The sequence below is a fragment of the Ornithorhynchus anatinus genome, chromosome 14, assembly GCF_004115215.2.
Source record: "Ornithorhynchus anatinus isolate Pmale09 chromosome 14, mOrnAna1.pri.v4, whole genome shotgun sequence".
In the NCBI taxonomy this organism is placed as follows: domain Eukaryota; kingdom Metazoa; phylum Chordata; class Mammalia; order Monotremata; family Ornithorhynchidae; genus Ornithorhynchus; species Ornithorhynchus anatinus.
Window position 1 is genome coordinate 4,575,007 of NC_041741.1, and position 16,735 is coordinate 4,591,741.

The following is a 16,735-nucleotide window of genomic DNA, read 5'->3' on the forward strand; positions in this document are numbered from 1 at the left end:
TTACATGAATATCAGTTGTATTCATGCAGCAAAAGACGGTAGTTGGTTTTTGGGAATCCTGAGCCTACGTCAGGAATTTGGGCCAATCCACAACAACGGAGGAGTCGGAATAAGAGCTGGCTCTTCTTCTCCTCCCCTAAACCTCTCAGTACCTGTCTCATACCACTTCCCCTGTGAACTCTGTACCTGTTCCAGTGACTCCTTTCTCTCCTCTCCACTCTCAATCCCTGCTAATTGAAGGGGTCTTTTGACTAGTTCAATATTCATTCTAAAATTTTGGTTATCTTAAAAAAAAACAAAAAACTAAAAAAGCCAACAACAAAATATTCACTTTGTGCCAGTTTGACTGGGTGATTTTCATCTTCCATTGATTCTGTGCTTTTGGTATTCTGTTTCTAGCAACTCTTCCATTCCAGATTTTAAAGTTCTCTAAAATAATTCTTCAGACTTTGCAAAATGGTTTTCAGTAGGCTATAAGGTTGGAGCCAGAAAAGTGTTCCTGGAGTCCTCTTTGATGTTCAATCTGGAGGAACCTTTTTAGGATCCTCCCTAATTATTAGAAAAATGTCTCCTGCTGCTTTTGTACCAATTAAAGACTATAATCAGATGCCTAATATAGCCTTCTTTATTACATGCTGCTTTTAAAAAAAAATTATTTTCCCAAATCAACCCATTTTCACCTTTTGAAATAAGTGGATTTTGTGTCAAAAGGCAAGGTGTTCTGGTTCCCTTGAGCCAAAAGAGGAAACAGTTTTTTTTAGAAAATTTTCATGGGACTTATATGAAAAGAGTTTTTTTTGGTTAAGTTTCTAGTCTTCTGTAAGAATCAGGATAATATTGTCAAAGGGCTTTAGTTTTGTCTTTGAAGGTCTTTGTAACAACTGGAAAATTATTTGTAGTTGGATATGTTTCTCCAGGAGACAAGGAGACAAGGTGGGAGGGCAGATGAGTGTATAAGCAACCGGTACAACCCTGCACTGTCATGCAAAGTGAATATCAATGGATCCATTACTTGCCTTTAATCTTAACTTCTTAAACCTTTGAGGAAATGCCTGGGGACAAAGACCATAGGAACCAGATCTTGTTGGAAGCTTCCAACACTGACTCAAAGGCTAGAATTAATTTTGGAAATATTTACTTCACATAGGTTCCTATGGCACTTCATAATAATATAGCAGTTACTTTATCCAAATGAATTTGAGACCATATTGAATGTGCGTAAGATAATTGTGCAAGTATTTTTATGGTTTTTTTCTTCCCATTTCGTTCACAGGAAGTCTTAGGCTATAAAGTAGATTACCATGTTTCTCTTTACATCGTGGCCGTATTGGAATATATCTCAGCTGATATTTTGAAATTAGCTGGTAATTATGTTTTCAATATCCGACACTATGAAATCTCCCAGCAGGACATAAAAGTATCAATGTGTGCAGATAAGGTAGGAAGTGTTTTTTAAACTCATTTGGATCAAAAGCATTGACACACAGCTTTTAGTGAATATTGAACATTTTTGCTTCCCGGGTCCTTTTTGTTCTTTCTTTTCCCAGTAGATTATTAGTAAACTTCTTTTAAAAGTTTATAGTATGTGTGATAGACCACATATGATTCCAGAAATCCACATCAGTCAATCAGTGGTATTTATTGAGCACTTACTACGTGCAGAGCACTGTACTAGCATGTGGGAGAGTACAATTAAACAGAATTAGCAGGTACGTTCCCTGCCTATAATGAGGACCAACAGAACACCACTGTTTTTGAAACAGGCTTGCCCATCTTAGTTTTCAGACTTGCAGCTTCACTTTGCCACGATGTTGACTTAAGTAGCTTCCCTATCCCAGTAGTGTGTTCAACCTCATCCCTCTGTAATTTGGGAGGCTTTTTTTAAACCACTGTTAAAATCGGAAGAGAGTTTCAGAATGGCAAGTATAGAATGTTGCCCAGACGGAGATCTCCAGCAGAGAAAGGAACGGCCGTAGAAGAAAGATAGCAGGAGTGGTTCACAGAGTGGCCCACCTTGGGTGGGCCAGAGTTCCTGCTGACTGCCCCTCGACAGCAGCAGCAGTCTAGAAATCTGGGCAGGCAGTAGATGAGAATAAAGAGGAAAAATTTCAACTCGATTATGTCCTTGAGCTGGCCAGGTATGATATTGAAGTGATATTTAACAACATTTCAGATGTTCATGAATTGAGCGGGAAGCTTTTAGGTCTAATTGAGGACACTTGAAATGACAGATGAAAGTAGTCCTCTGTGAGGGACCTTTAGCCAAGGGGAGTCAGCAGGAACTCTGGCCCACCCAAGGTGGGCCACTCTGTGAACCACTCTTCTGCCATCTTTCTTCTCCGGCTGCTCCTTCTCTTCTGGGGATCTCTGTCTGGGCAACATTCTCTACTTCCCATTCTGAAACTCTCTTATGATTTTAACAGTGGTTAAAAAGTAGCCCCCCAAATTATTGAAGGATGAGTTTGAACACACTGGGATAGGAAAACTACATGAGTCAGCATTGTAGCAAAACGAAGCTGCAAGTCTGTAAACTTAAGATGGGCATGCCTGTTTCAAAAATAGTGGGGTTCTGTTGGTCCCTGCTTTGAATTCTAAATTCTTACCAAATGCACTTAATGAAAAATTTGTGAAATGGTCTCTTCACTTTTCCTCAGGGATCTGTACATCTCTGTCTACATAAGTGTTTATATATGGTTCGGGTAGATTTACACTCAAGGAATAAATGAACTATGGTACTAATTCTTGGACCCAACAACCAAGTTTATTCTCATTTGAAAAAAGTTGACACGTTGACAGAGAGGTTAATACTGCAAAGATTAGTCACACTGAATTTTTTAGTAAGTTAACTATTTGACAGTAAATTCTCCATGTTTATTGAGTGCTAACTGGTTACTGGTAGAAGTAATACAATGTTTAAATATGGATTTAAATTTCTGTGTCAGGTTTTAATGGATATGTTCGATCAGGACGACATTGGTTTGGTTTCTCTCTGTGAAGATGAGCCCTCTTCTTCAGGTGAATTAAATTACTACGACTTAGTTAGAACTGAAATTGCCGAAGAAAGGCAGTACCTGCGAGAGCTAAATCTGATTATAAAAGTGTTTCGCGAGGCTTTCCTATCTAACAGAAAGCTGTTTTCATCTTACGTAAGTATCTTTCTTGGACTTTGAGTTTATTGAATCTCACAAAGTAAAAGCTTAGAATCCTTAAGCCTTAAACATAGCTTCAGTTTCAACCTTGGTATGTAGAGCAAAAATGCATCCTTTTTGTTTTTAAAAAATGTAAATTGTTGAATAAAGATAATGTGCACCAGCCATCACCCCTAACAAAGACACAACTGAAAAATATCGGTAAGTTCAAGAAAGGTTGAGGTAATTTTCTGGGCAGTGGTAATGGGTTCTCCAGAGATGAGGTATATCAGATATTCATTCAGTCGTATTTATTGAGCACTGTTTGCAGAACACTGAACTAAGCACTCGGGAGAGTACAATATAACAGTAAACAGACACATTCCTTGCCTCTGCTCCCAGGTGTTTCCAGGTCTGTCAACTGGTATGATAGAAGTTTCTCTTAAGTGGAATCAGCCTTCTTCTCTCCCAAGTGTCATCCTGCTATTCTTGAATGGTCCTGAAAGAGCCTGTTCTGCACCTGTTTTTGTTATCTGAGATCTGTTTTTAACTTCTCTCATCCAACCACATTTTCAAGATGGCAACCAGGGCCTGGGGTATCAGGCTGGGTGACTCTCACTAACAGGCTCAAGAGCACACCTAAGTAACCTTCAGATACAAGGGTCTGGTCCCCACAGGAAGGTGGGAAGCGTCCTGGAAATGGGCGCAGAGCTGAACACACTGACTTCATTTGGAGAGACCCCGGGGCCAATTGGACAAATCCTCTTATGTATTATCTAAGCAAGCAAGGGGTAGTCCACTCCAGGTGTCTTTGTAAGGAAGCTCTTCAGATTGTTATGAAGCCCAATATTTGTGCAGAATGGCATTTACCTTCTCCCACAGTTCAAGATTGGAATATTGTTGTCAAATGATGGTGATACCCTTTATATTTGTTGACTCCTTTTCTTTCCAGGATATTGAAATGATATTCAGCAACATTTCAGATATTCATGAATTGACCGTGAAGCTTTTAGGTCTAATTGAGGACACTGTTGAAATGACAGATGAGAGTAGTCCTCATCCTTTAGCTGGCAGCTGTTTTGAAGATCTGGCAGAAGTAAGTTTAGTAAAACATACTCATTTACTATAATTCTAAAGCAGTCACAGGCCTCCCTCAATCTTTATCCTTCGTTTAACCTGGGTGAAATAAAAAGTTAAATATTGGGGAATTTTCCTAGAGAGTCAGTGGTATAAATTTGTTATAAACAGATGCCAGGCAATAGGTTGGACATGGTCCTTGTCCCACATGGGGCTCACAGGCTAAGTAGGAGGGAGAGCAGGTATTGAATCCCCATTTTACAGATGAGGAAACTGGAGATTTAATAGATGAGTATCTTGCCTAAGGTCACTAAACAGGTAAGAGGGATTCCAGCTCAGGTTCTGTGACTCCCAGATTCATGTTCTTTCCACTAGGCGTCACACTGCTTGCTTCTGTTCCTTTCTCTATTTCTCTCCTGGGCCGAAGGCATTTTTACCACAGCCAGACCCTTTTGCTGCATAACAGTTGTTCTTCCACTCAATTTCCACTGCTTAAAAATCATGTACAAATGACTGTCCTTACTTAGTGTGAGGCTCAGGAGAAGGAGAGCAGGGAGAAGGAAGGAAGAAGAGGGAGTCATAAGAGTGGTGAGGAATAGGATGTACTTACGATGCCCTCTTTGCTAAAGTTGGAGCCATGGCTAGGAAGTGATGGGAGTAAAAAGAGCAGGACAGGAGAGAATGATCGATCGGTGATATTTCTTTCAAAGTACTATAGTAAACCATTGAAAGAGTTCAGCAGAAGCAAGACATACATTCCCTGCCTCCAAGGAGCTCACAAGCTCTAATGAATTATGCAGGTTTGGTAGGGCTCCAGAAGTAAGTGGTCTTTGAACATGGGTTTGCGTAATGTGGAGGGAAATGGAAAGCCATTGAAAGTTTTTTGAATGGAGAGATGTCCTGAGTGCCGCTTGCTGGTTCAAGAAGATGAGACAGTAGGCAGTGCATATGGGGCAGGGGAAAGGCTGGAGGCAGGGAGACTGGTAAGAAGGCCGATAAAATGAAAGGAATTGGAGGATTGGAGAGAGACGAGATTAGGGGACTAAGGAAAGACATTTCTTCTATAAGCTTGTGAAACCTGACCGAATTTTCCGTGTCCTTAGGAGCAAGCGTTTGATCCTTATGAAACCTTGTCACAGGAGATTCTCTCGGCAGACTTTCATGATCATTTCCATAATTTGATGTCCAAACCTGCAGTTGCTCTTCATTTTCAGGTAAATTTAGATTTAATTGAGGCTTTATATAAAAGGTAAGTAGAGCTCCAGCTCTACAATTCTAACTTTTGTAGATTACCCTCTAATTTTTGTTCCCCATCTTTTCAGTTTTGTCCTTGGAGAGATGCAGCAACTTTTATTCATGTTAGCTAAAAAAAAAATCAGTACTTAATAATAATGTTGGTATTTGTTAAGCGCTTACTATGTGCCGAGCACTGTTCTAAGCGCTGGGGTAGACATAGGGGAATCAGGTTGTCCCACATGGGGCTCACAGTCTTAATCCCCATTTTACAGATGAGGGAACTGAGGCACAGAGAAGTTAAGTGACTTGCCCACAGTCACACAGCCGACAAGTGGCAGAGCTGGGATTCGAACTCATGAGCCCTGACTCCAAAGCCCATGCTCTTTCCACTGAGCCACGCTGCTTCTCAAACACATAAACACATTCAGCTGCAAAAAAACCACATCCAGATCAATGAGGGAGATAATTTTTTTCTTAAAATACCCTGTTAACATTGAGCAGCTGTTCCATAATCCCAAACACCAGTGTCTGGGACCAATGTTGAGAAATCTAATTTCCCCACACTCCCCTCTCTTCCTTTTTCTTCTTCCCAGTCTCACGTCTAGATATGGACTTCGAAGTTGATTATTTCAGGAGAGATTTTGTGTAGAAAAGCATGCTTTACCTCACTATATTACCGTGGCTCTTCTCTTTCCCCCACCCTTCCTTCTCCTTCCACCAAACTTGAGTGAAGAGTAAATAGTGATTGAAGAAACCAGTATTTGAAATCTACATCAATGAGTTTGGATGACTCTTTGCAGATCTTCAGCTCACCATTGTATTTTTGCCAAGTAGCCTGATGGTGAGACTCTAGGGGTGGTTGAAACCGAAGGAGAGGGCAGTTCTCACTGTGGCCATACGACCCAGAAACATCTCACTGTGACTCTTCAGTTTAGCCATCAGTAGCTCTCCTTGTGTTTTTACCAGCATCACTGTCACCACTCAGTGGCTTTCAGTGACATTGTTTTGCAAAGGAATATACTCTTGTTGCCTGTTCTCTGTATGAAGTAGAAATACATTCATTCATTCATTCAGTAGTATTTATTGAGCGCTTACTATGTGCAGAGCACTGTACTAAGCACTTGGAATGTACAAATCAGTAACAGATACAGTCCCTGCCCGTTGATGGGCTTACAGTCTAATCGGGGGAGACAGACAGACAAAAACAATGGCAATAAATACAATCAAGGAGATATTGTCATCAATTGCTTAAGAGCAAGGGGAGAAGATCATTTGACTTTCCAGTGCTCTCATTTGCTAAGAGAATATGTTTCCCATAGCTATTTGCTCTCCATTTTAATCTTTTTATGTTTGTTTTTTAAACTCAGCTTTGAGGACTACTTATAGTTTATATAATAGAGAAGCAAGTGCAGCTAATTTTTTTTTGCCTTCCAGTCCATTGCTGATGGTTTTAAAGAGGCAGTGCGTTATGTCCTTCCACGTCTCATGCTGGTGCCAGTTTACCATTGCCTGCACTATTTTGAATTATTACAGGTAAGATGAGACTGTTTTGAGGGAAAAGGTTACAGTATTTGTGGAATTTTATGAATACTATAAGCCTTCTTGTCATTTGATTTGGGCAGAATTTTAAAAAACAGTAACACAGCCCCAGGCGCTTAAAACATTAAAGAGCAAGAGATGATCTTTTTATATTCATGCTGTGGAAACAATTTATTGGTTAAGAATCACCCTTTTCAACCACCCTCTTCACAGTGATAAAATTTACACTCAGTAGCATCATCTTCAAATGTAGAAGACAATTAGATATAATAAATCAGTCAATGGTATTTAAGGGCTTACTTTGTGCAGAGCACTGTACGAAGTGCTTGGGATAATGGAATCAGTAGCTACATTCTCCCAAGTGCTTTCTACAGTGCTCTGCATAGAATAAGCCCTCAATAAATATGATTGACTGAATGCCCATAATAACTTTATATTCTAGAGGGTGAGGCAGACATTAAGTAATTTAGACTATGTAATTTAAAGATAAAGCCACCTGAAGTTGTTTCCTTTCTTCCAATTGATAATTCAGAGTCTTCATAATTTGTATTCACATTTCCCTGAGGTGAGTATGGGAAAGTTTTGTCCTTTTTTGTTTTTTTTGGGTTTTTTTTAATCACTAGGAATTCTGAGGCACAAAGATTCAAAGGAACCCAAGAGCCCTTTGAGTCTTAATTTGATGCTGTTTCCACTAAATTGTTATTTTCATAGGAATTTTAAGAGGGATATAAATAAATTCCCCCTACTCGTAAATCCTTACCAATTTATGTTCATACTATTGCTGCTTTTTAAAATTTTAGTTCTTATTGTAGCCCAAAAGAAGTTTCTTTACAATTTATTTTCTCCTTTTTTTTCCCTGTTCCCATTTATATTAGATGGGGATGAGAAAGAATGGAAGAGAAGGGAGGAAAATTTCTTATAATGCTACCATTGAATCCCTCCAAAGTTAAAAAGCAACAAATATTTTTTCACATTTAGTGCTGTGAATACTCAGTACCTAAAATGAATATAGTCTGCCACATATCTGCTCAGTTAGTGTTTCAGATTGGATAAAATCCATTGTTTTCATCACAGATTTTTTTGAGAGATGAATGACCATATGAGGTTTACCTTAAAGGTAACTTATATATTTTTGTATAAATTTGAGAAATGGGTTTGGAACCTGGAAAATGTTCCAAATGTTCCTGGGAAACAGCAATTTTACTCCAAATGTGTGGGAATTTGTGGTCTGTTTTCCTGCATTGCCTGGATTAGGATCTGCATTCACTTATCTGGAAATGTGAAAAATAATAAAATAAAAACCAACAAAATTTTGTATAGGAAATGCTTCTATGAGGATGGGCAGAGATTTCCAGCCCACTGCTTTATTGTAATAGTAGCCTAACACTGGATAATAGGAGTCTTTTCACCGCTGACCTTCTGTGTGTTAGCCTTCTTCTACTGGAACAGCTAAGGATGTGAATGTCTCCTTCTATTTGTTTTTATTGTTGCTAAGACTTAATAGGGACCAGCGCCATCACAAAGAAGATATAACATGAGCTAGTGCCAAGAACAAGTGTGGAAAAAAAACTACAAAGAAGTTTAAAAGAAAGAAAAAAAGCAGTGTGCCCAGAAGCAGCTTAATACTGGCAGTAGAAAACAGCAGTCTTGGGACAGTTGTAGCCCAGAGCTTCAATTTTTAATGGCTGTTTAGGCAAAGTGCCAAGAAAGAGTTCTTTTGAGGGCCTACCATTTAAGTCTTAATTGTGTTTTATTAGCTGGAGATTGATTTGTGATGCATAAAAGAAAAGAGTCATCAGCAAATATTTCATGTACTGTTTGAAATAATGAATAATATTTTGAGGGCTATTAAATAGCCACCATTTTTGATGGCTTGAAATTGTGTAGACACTTGACTGTACTTAATTTTTTTTAACCTAAAAATAATGTTGATGGATGATTTATTTAAACAGCAGTAGAATAGGGGTTTGTCTCAGGAATTCACACACCAAATCGTGTGTATCATAAATTAATGCCTGATTATTTACAGTGTGGGGAGCAAGCAAGAAAGTGAAAGTTAGTGCATGAAATTATTTCTGTGGTTTAAAGAAAATTTCTATCTAGTTTCCCCTTTTCTCCACCTCCCAACAAACGCTCACACGGATCACTGTATATTATTATTCTAAAGAGCTTCTGAGCTTTTGCTACCCTGTCAGTCCTCATCTTGCATCTCTAAACCATCCAGAGTTTTGCTGTTATTTCTTTTTTCTCATGTCAGTTGCTGAGGAGGTACCAGGCTTTTGTATGAATTTGGGAGCACCTGGTTGGAACTGGTTCCTTAATATTGTTTGATTTGAAAGCTGTAATATGATAGCAAAGGAAACAACAGCAACGTATGTAACTTTCGCATATCACTAATATGAAGTCGATAAAATTCTGTGCCTTTCATCATCAACACAATTTTCCAAAGCCGATCATCTGCTTAAAGCAGCCTTTCATAACTGCTCCCAAAGCACAGTGAATGACTCCTTTGGTTTTACATAATGGTTCAGCCACTCCCCAGATACTTTTTGACTGGTCAAACTGGTACTAATTTGAGCACCTACTGTGTGCAGAGCACTGTACTCAGGATTTGGGAGAATATGAAATGAGTCACACACTGATCCTTATTTTTCAAATGATTATTTGTGACTAGTTATGCGGTAATTTTGTTCTTGAAGTTGCTTGAACATTTTGTTTTTAAAACCACTGTGGATCATGTTATACCAGGACAGGCTTATATAGTGGGAAGAACATTCTTTAATTCTCTCGCGTTATAGACAAACTAGACATTGAAAGCATGTGCTCTAGCAGAAATTACTATCTACCAAAGCACAGTTTTTCCTTTGATAGAACTTCATTATCTTCAGCATTTGTTGGGATTTCTATCCTCCTAGTATAATACAGATACACAGAGTGGTACTTCATATTTAAATGATGAGGAAATTCCCACCCAAGTGCATATGTGGCTGAAAAGGCCAAGCTTGTGTTGTCATGCTTAACGTTCGTAACACCTGGGGCTGTTTTCTCTTTTGCCTCGTTGCCTTTCATTCCTTAGAAAACTCATGCTTGAAGAGAGCCACTCCTTTTAGCAACTGACTTCAAGTTTTCACCTGGGATGCACATTGGCTGAGGCTTTGTTTCATCGTGACCTGAAAATGTGTCTTTTGCCCTCCTGGCTTTCACTCTCCCAATTTCAGAGCTCCATACAGCAGTTGTTTGGCTGTTCTGCTGTCCCTCTGTCTCTTCAGGTGCCCCTTCCAGCCTAGCTTTGTCAGCATGGGCCTAGCTTTGATGCCAGTTCTTAGAACAGTGCTTGGCGCATAGTAAGCACTTAACAAATACCAAATTATTATTATTAGGGGACTACGTTTCACAACTTCATCATTTGTGCTATCGTCTTGTCATTCGATATTGAGACTAACCCATAGATGAAGTTGGGCGAACTGCCCCAAGGACAAGGACCAGGTGTGACTGCCTGGTGGTAGTCCAGGTCTCTTAGCCGTAGAGGAAGTCAGGCAGTACTACAGCTCAGTAGACTCTTAGTGTTTTCTGGAGCCAAATATTGCACTAGCAGGCCCCGTACTCTTTTGATAATCTCCCAGTGGAAATAATTACTGGATTAATATCATAAGATTCCTTGAAAAAAACTCAACAATTCCATTTGGATTAAATTTGAGTTACTGGGCACAAGAGTCTTAATTTATTTTTGGATTTTTTTATTATGCTAAGCTGAAATGCAGTAATAATAATAATGGTGGTATTTGTTAAGCGCTTACTATGTGCAAAGCACTGTTCTAAGTGCTGGGGGGATATAGGGGGATCAGATTGTCCCACGTGGGGCTCACAGTTTTAATCCCCATTTTACAGATGAGGTATCTGAGGCACTGAGAAGTTAAGTGACTTGCCCAAAGTCATACAGCTAGCAAGCGGCAGAGCCGGGATTGGAACCCATGACCTCTGACTCCCAAGCCCAGGCAATAGAAAGCATTTGTTAGAGTATCTGTTATTCAATGATGGGAATACCTCCAACTGTTGCCAGTTTAGTGTATCACAAACATGTGGCTTATTTAAAATAAACTTTCAGTTGGCAAGTAGAACAGTACTTAACATAAATAAGGCATAAAATTGATAAGTACTTATTCATACCTCAAATATGGTTCTTAACCATGTTGCCAAGTTCTTGTGTAGTCAGAAATATTGAGAGTACTGAAAAATATTCAAATGTGCTTGTTGGGAGTATTTGTACAAGTCACTTGCAGAAGCTTTTCATCTCAAAATATTCTTCTAGTTTTGATAAATCCAAATGATATCTGTGCACTGCAGGGAGATAGATATAGAAATAAAGGAAGCTCATATTTTCAGGTCCAGTAAAGGAGAGAAATGTCTGGTAACAGATACTTCAAATACTGCCCCTCTCTGAAATTTAAAGGCAACAGTAGATCATAACTACTGGAAAAACAGATATGCCCTATGTTTCAGATTTAAATTGAGTGCCACTGCAAGAAGATTTAAGGAAAACTAATTGTAAATCACAATTTGTCTTGCTAAAGGCATACAGTTATACCTAATAGATGCATCTTTTAATATGAGTTCAAGAGAAGCTTGGTAAATATATTTAAAGATATTTCATAAGGTCAAGGAAATTCTTACATATCTAAAATCTTGGTCAAATTATCCTCCCAGTCAAGGGATTAAATGTCCATTCAAGATTGTGAGAATTAACTCTCTATTGAAGTATCACTATCAATTTCATTCACCCTTTTATTCACCCCTTCCTCAGCCCCATACCATGTAAGTACCTATCCATAATTCATTTATTCATATTAATGTCTATCACTCTATAAACTCGAAGCTTGTGGGCAAGGAACATATTTACCAACTCTGTTATATTGTACCCTTCCAAGAATGTAGTACAGTGCTCTGCATATGGTAAGCGCTCGATAAATGCAATTGATTGATCAGTGAATCTTTAGCTGAGAAGCTTTCTACAGGTACTTCTCTTTAACTTTTCTCCCCAAACACCTGTTTGGGTACTTAGCATAATTACTTAGCAAATGACTTACTAAAACATCAGCGCCTGATTTTGATCCTCTTTACTTGTTCTTGTCATTTGCACCCATTGAAGGAACAACTTGGGTGCTTTGCCAAACCCCAAAACTATCCAGAGTCATTGCACCTGGAATAATGAGCAAAACACAATTTATAATTATGGGTACTTGTGGAAACGTTGACTATTTCTTTCAAATTTTGGTTACACAAATATTAGTGCTTTAGTATATGGAGATATTAGGGCTTTAGTATTTGGAGAATTGCACCCATGATGAAGTTGCTTGGGTAATTCGAGTGATGGATTATGTTGTCAAACTACGATGCTGGGAAACAATATATCTTAAAGATCTGGGTCAGGAACAAATGTTCCCACAGTTGATTAAATTGAATTCAACCTGCTGGAAATGAACAAACAGTGTAGAATGTTCAGTTTATGAAGTCCACATTCTGAACCTACTTACACAATCATGAAAAAAGGAAAGGATTTAATCTTTCTATCTGCAGAAAAATGACCATTTCTGGCTCTAGGGATTCCTCACTTTAACCTCAAATAGTTTACTTCTCTGAGCAATTGTTACAAATTGCTAATCATAGTTTATTTTGTAATGCCACATGGCACAAATGCCAGTCATAGTCGAAAACATTGTGAATAGATCCAACATTAGCGCCAATAAAAATTATACCTGTAAAATGAATTTTGCATATTTTAATGCATTTGTCTGTTGAACAACTAGTTAGTCACTTGATAATAATTTGACCAATTTAATGAAGATCAGCTGCAGAAACTCAATATACTGGCATCTTCAGCTATGAAAACTGACCTTTTTTGACAGACATTACTGTAGCAGTTAGATTTTTGAGCAGTATTTATGATTTGAAAGGCTCCAATAAACATTCAAACATCTCCTTTTGCTGTCTTTTATTGGAAAAACTGATTCTAGGTATAGATGGTGAGGAATTCCTATAAACAAGAACTCTTCTAGCAGCACATGAATTAGATTTCCATTCTCACTTGTATGGGGTTTTTCTGTCACTTGTAGCCATATTTTATATCCTTGATAAAGCTAGCGCCATGTCTTTTTCCCTCACTCTTGTACCAAACCATTTACAATATCAGGACTGCAGCAGATGTTTAGTGGCATAACAGTTTCATAAACTCTTCAAATCATTTAATTCCTCCCATGGTCTTGATCACAAGATACCATTCTATACCACAGAATACTTTGACGTGGTGCAATGTATGGAGATTAGTGCTTTAAATCCCATGAATAAGGGTGTGGGCCTAATGGGTCAAATGCTATTTTCTTAATTTGTTTTAGAGGAAGCCTCCAATCTTTACTGAAGGAAGGAAAAGAAAGTCACTACCTTACTGATCTTAAAACATAAACAAGTATTCGTATCCCCTGATTTGGGGTAGAAGCATGTTTATAGAAAGGGCTATTTGAATTATTTTTATTGTATTAAAACAACCCTTACGGAATTTTCCTCCAAAGTTGAAGTGTGACTATTGTTTTTGAGAATTTTCGTGCTGTCATATTTTGTGCATGGTAACCATTTTCCAAACAATGCAGATAGCCTTTTTCAGTTATCTTGCTGCAGTGAGATTTCGATCATCTGAAACAGATTCAGTCATTATGTGACTTTATTTTTCCGTAAATGATAAATTTTTTTATATACTTGAAACTTTTTTATTGGTATATTTGAAGCTTACAGTTGAATCTCCTTGTTGAGACTGATTCTTGAATTTACATAACTTATTTCAGGTAGTGAAGTGGTGACACATGAATTTTCATAGTTTTCTAAATTCATTTGTTGGAATAGTTGAATTATGTGCCAGTTAGTCACTTTCACTTTGAGGGGTCATTGTTTCCTGAAAAGCTTATTTGGTTAATCTATTTTAAAATATTAAGAGGTCATGGGTCAAAGCTAAAAGCCCAAAGGTATTCTGGATTCCAAATAATAGTGATGGCATTTGTTAAGCACTTACTATGTGCAAAGCACTGATCTAAGCGCTGTGGGGGATACAAGGTGATCAGGTTGTCCCACATGGGGCTCACAGTCTTGATCCCCATTTTACAGATGAGGTAACTGAGGCTCAGAGAAGTTAAGTGACTTGCCCAAATTCACATAGCTGACAAGTGGTGGAGCCAGGATTAGAACCCATGACCTCTGATTCCCAAGCCCGGGCTCTTTCTACTGAGCCACACTGCTTCTCTAATAATGTTGGTATTTAAGTGCTTACTATGTGCAGAGCACTGTTCTAAGTGCTGGGGTAGATACAGAGTAATCAGATTGTCCCACGAGAGACTCACAGCCTTCATCTCCAAATAAGTATAAGAATAAACAAGAACTCATTTGTTTTGAAATATGAAAAGTATAAGACATTCTACCACATGGTCATTAGTAAATGTACAAGTAAAGAAAGAGTAGGGAATGCAGCGTGAACTTTCCCTCAAAAATAGAACTCTGAGGAAATACCACAAGACTTCAAGGAAGCCTAGGTAATACAGTGTCCGAGGATTAATTCGTTCAGTACTGTTTACTGAGCACTCATCATGTGCAAAGCACTGTACTAAGCAGTGAGGAAGAAGACAGCGAAGCAGAAGAAGCAGCCAGAGAAGCAGCGTGGCTCAGTGGAAAGAGCACGGGCTTTGGAGTCAGAGGTCATGAGTTTGAATCCCGGCTCTGCCACTTGTCAGCTGTGTGACTGTGGGCAAGTCACTTAACTTCTCTGGGCCTCAGTTACCTCATCTGTAAAATGGGGATTAAGACTGTGAGCCCCATGTGGGACAACCTGATTCCCCTATGTCTACCCCAGCGCTTAGAACAGTGCTCTGCACATAGTAAGCGCTTAACAAATACCAACATTATTATTATTATTAAGACAAAGTTCATCATTCAACATGAATGAGTGAATAATATAAAATAGTAGAAAGCTGAACCAAGTGGGGAAGCATTTCTTCTGGAGTTTGAAAGGCCATGTGGTGGTATCAGTCTTCATACCTAGCTAAAGGTCTATAAAACTGATAAACAACCTTCAATATGGCTGAGAGGCCTAGACCTAAAGCAGAAGGCATGTCTGTCCATACATAATTAACATGGATATGGAAGACTGGATCATCAACAGGGAGCTACTGGTTGTCAGTCAGAGGGTTCTAATCCTGGCTCCTCCACTTGCTATCTGTGGGACATTGGGTGAATCTTAACTTCTCTATGCCTCAGTTTCCTCATCTTTAAAAAGGGGATAAGATACCTGTTCTCCTTCCCCTTAGACTGAGAGCCCCGCGTGGGATAGTTACTATGGTCAATCTGCTTGTATTGCGTTTATCCCTAGTACAGTGCTTGGCAAGTAGGCGGTGCTTAATAAATACAACTATTATTAGTAGTAGTATTGAGGCAATGTTAATTGTTAAAGAATTTGATTGAATGGGGCATGCGGAGATGGATGACAACGGGCTATCGAAGGTGCTGGGTATCACAAGCTAAAATGATATTTATCCAACAGAAAAAGCAGTGAAACATAATCTCAAGCAATGCAGTATAGACCAGACTGTTAAGAGACAGCAGCAGAGAATAGATCAAACTGTCATTCAGCAATCAGGAGAAGGGTTTGCTTTTCTTGAGCAGAGGCCTCAGAAGGATTGGCATACCAAGAAAGCTGATTGGAAAAAAAAATAACATATATTGTAAGTACAGATACATCAATCACTGCCATGGATTGGTGGTCGTATATCTATCTTCAGCCATACACATAGGCATGAATAAGAGCTTGGTAATTTGAAGGACAGCTAATACATGTAGGAATATGACTTTATGGTATTTTTCAGTCCAACTCCATTAACTAACCAGTAAAATTATGTGTGATGTTTTTTTCCTACTCAGTCCTTATTCTGTTATATATATATATATATATATATATATATGCCAGAAATGCATTTTGCAGGAAAACTTGGAAGAGAATCCAAGAAGAATAGGAGCTGTGGAAAAAGTTGTCCCGGCATTATTTGGTGGTTTGTTTTATATATTGTATTCCCTATAGTGTGGCAGAATTTTCTTCAATTAATTGATTATATTCTCTGTGCGTGTATTAAAATAGTAATAGTTCCGGAATTATTTGGCAGTTTGTTTTGTATATTGTATTCCCTTTAGTTTGGCAAAATTTTCTTCAATTAATTGATTATACTCTATGTGTATATTAAAATAGTACATTTCTGTAGTTTTCAGAAGATTAGGAAAAAATAATCAAGTATTATACAAAATGTATTTTTGCTTTTATGCCCTTTAGCAATTACAAGAATGCAGTGAAGAAGAGGAGGACAGAGAGTGTTTGAAACAAGCCATTACTGCGCTGTTGAATCTTCAATGTAGTATGGAACGGATTTATAGGCAGCATTCACCTAGACGACGTCCTGGGTAAGATTTGATCCCAAAAATCTGAGTCAACTCCAAACTACATTTGCTGTCAGCCATGTATCTTTGAACCAAAGCCATTTTACATTTCCAAGTAGACCAGTTATTTTTCACTCTTGAAACTCTGTGCCACTGTACTTCACATTTGTTTACTTAGTAATTCAGAAGCTCATTGTGGGCAGGGAATGGGTCTGTTTATTTTTATATTGTACTCTCCCAAGCTCTTAGTATAGTGCTCTGTGCAAAGTAAGCGCTCAATAAATACGTTTGATCTC

At 38.4% G+C, this 16,735-nt stretch overlaps 1 protein-coding gene across 2 annotated transcripts in view; it reads left to right on the forward strand.

Annotated features, from left to right (window-relative positions):
* The window catches only part of SOS2 (SOS Ras/Rho guanine nucleotide exchange factor 2), a 67,951-nt gene that overhangs the window by 31,967 nt on the left and 19,249 nt on the right, over window positions 1-16,735 (forward strand). For both annotated transcript variants that reach the window (XM_029078694.2, XM_029078695.2), the window contains exons 4-9: window positions 1,274-1,438; window positions 2,943-3,146; window positions 4,081-4,224; window positions 5,309-5,419; window positions 6,876-6,974; window positions 16,336-16,463. In XM_029078694.2, the coding sequence (XP_028934527.1) occupies window positions 1,274-1,438; window positions 2,943-3,146; window positions 4,081-4,224; window positions 5,309-5,419; window positions 6,876-6,974; window positions 16,336-16,463 (851 nt within the window). The remainder of the gene's footprint in view (window positions 1-1,273; window positions 1,439-2,942; window positions 3,147-4,080; window positions 4,225-5,308; window positions 5,420-6,875; window positions 6,975-16,335; window positions 16,464-16,735) is intronic.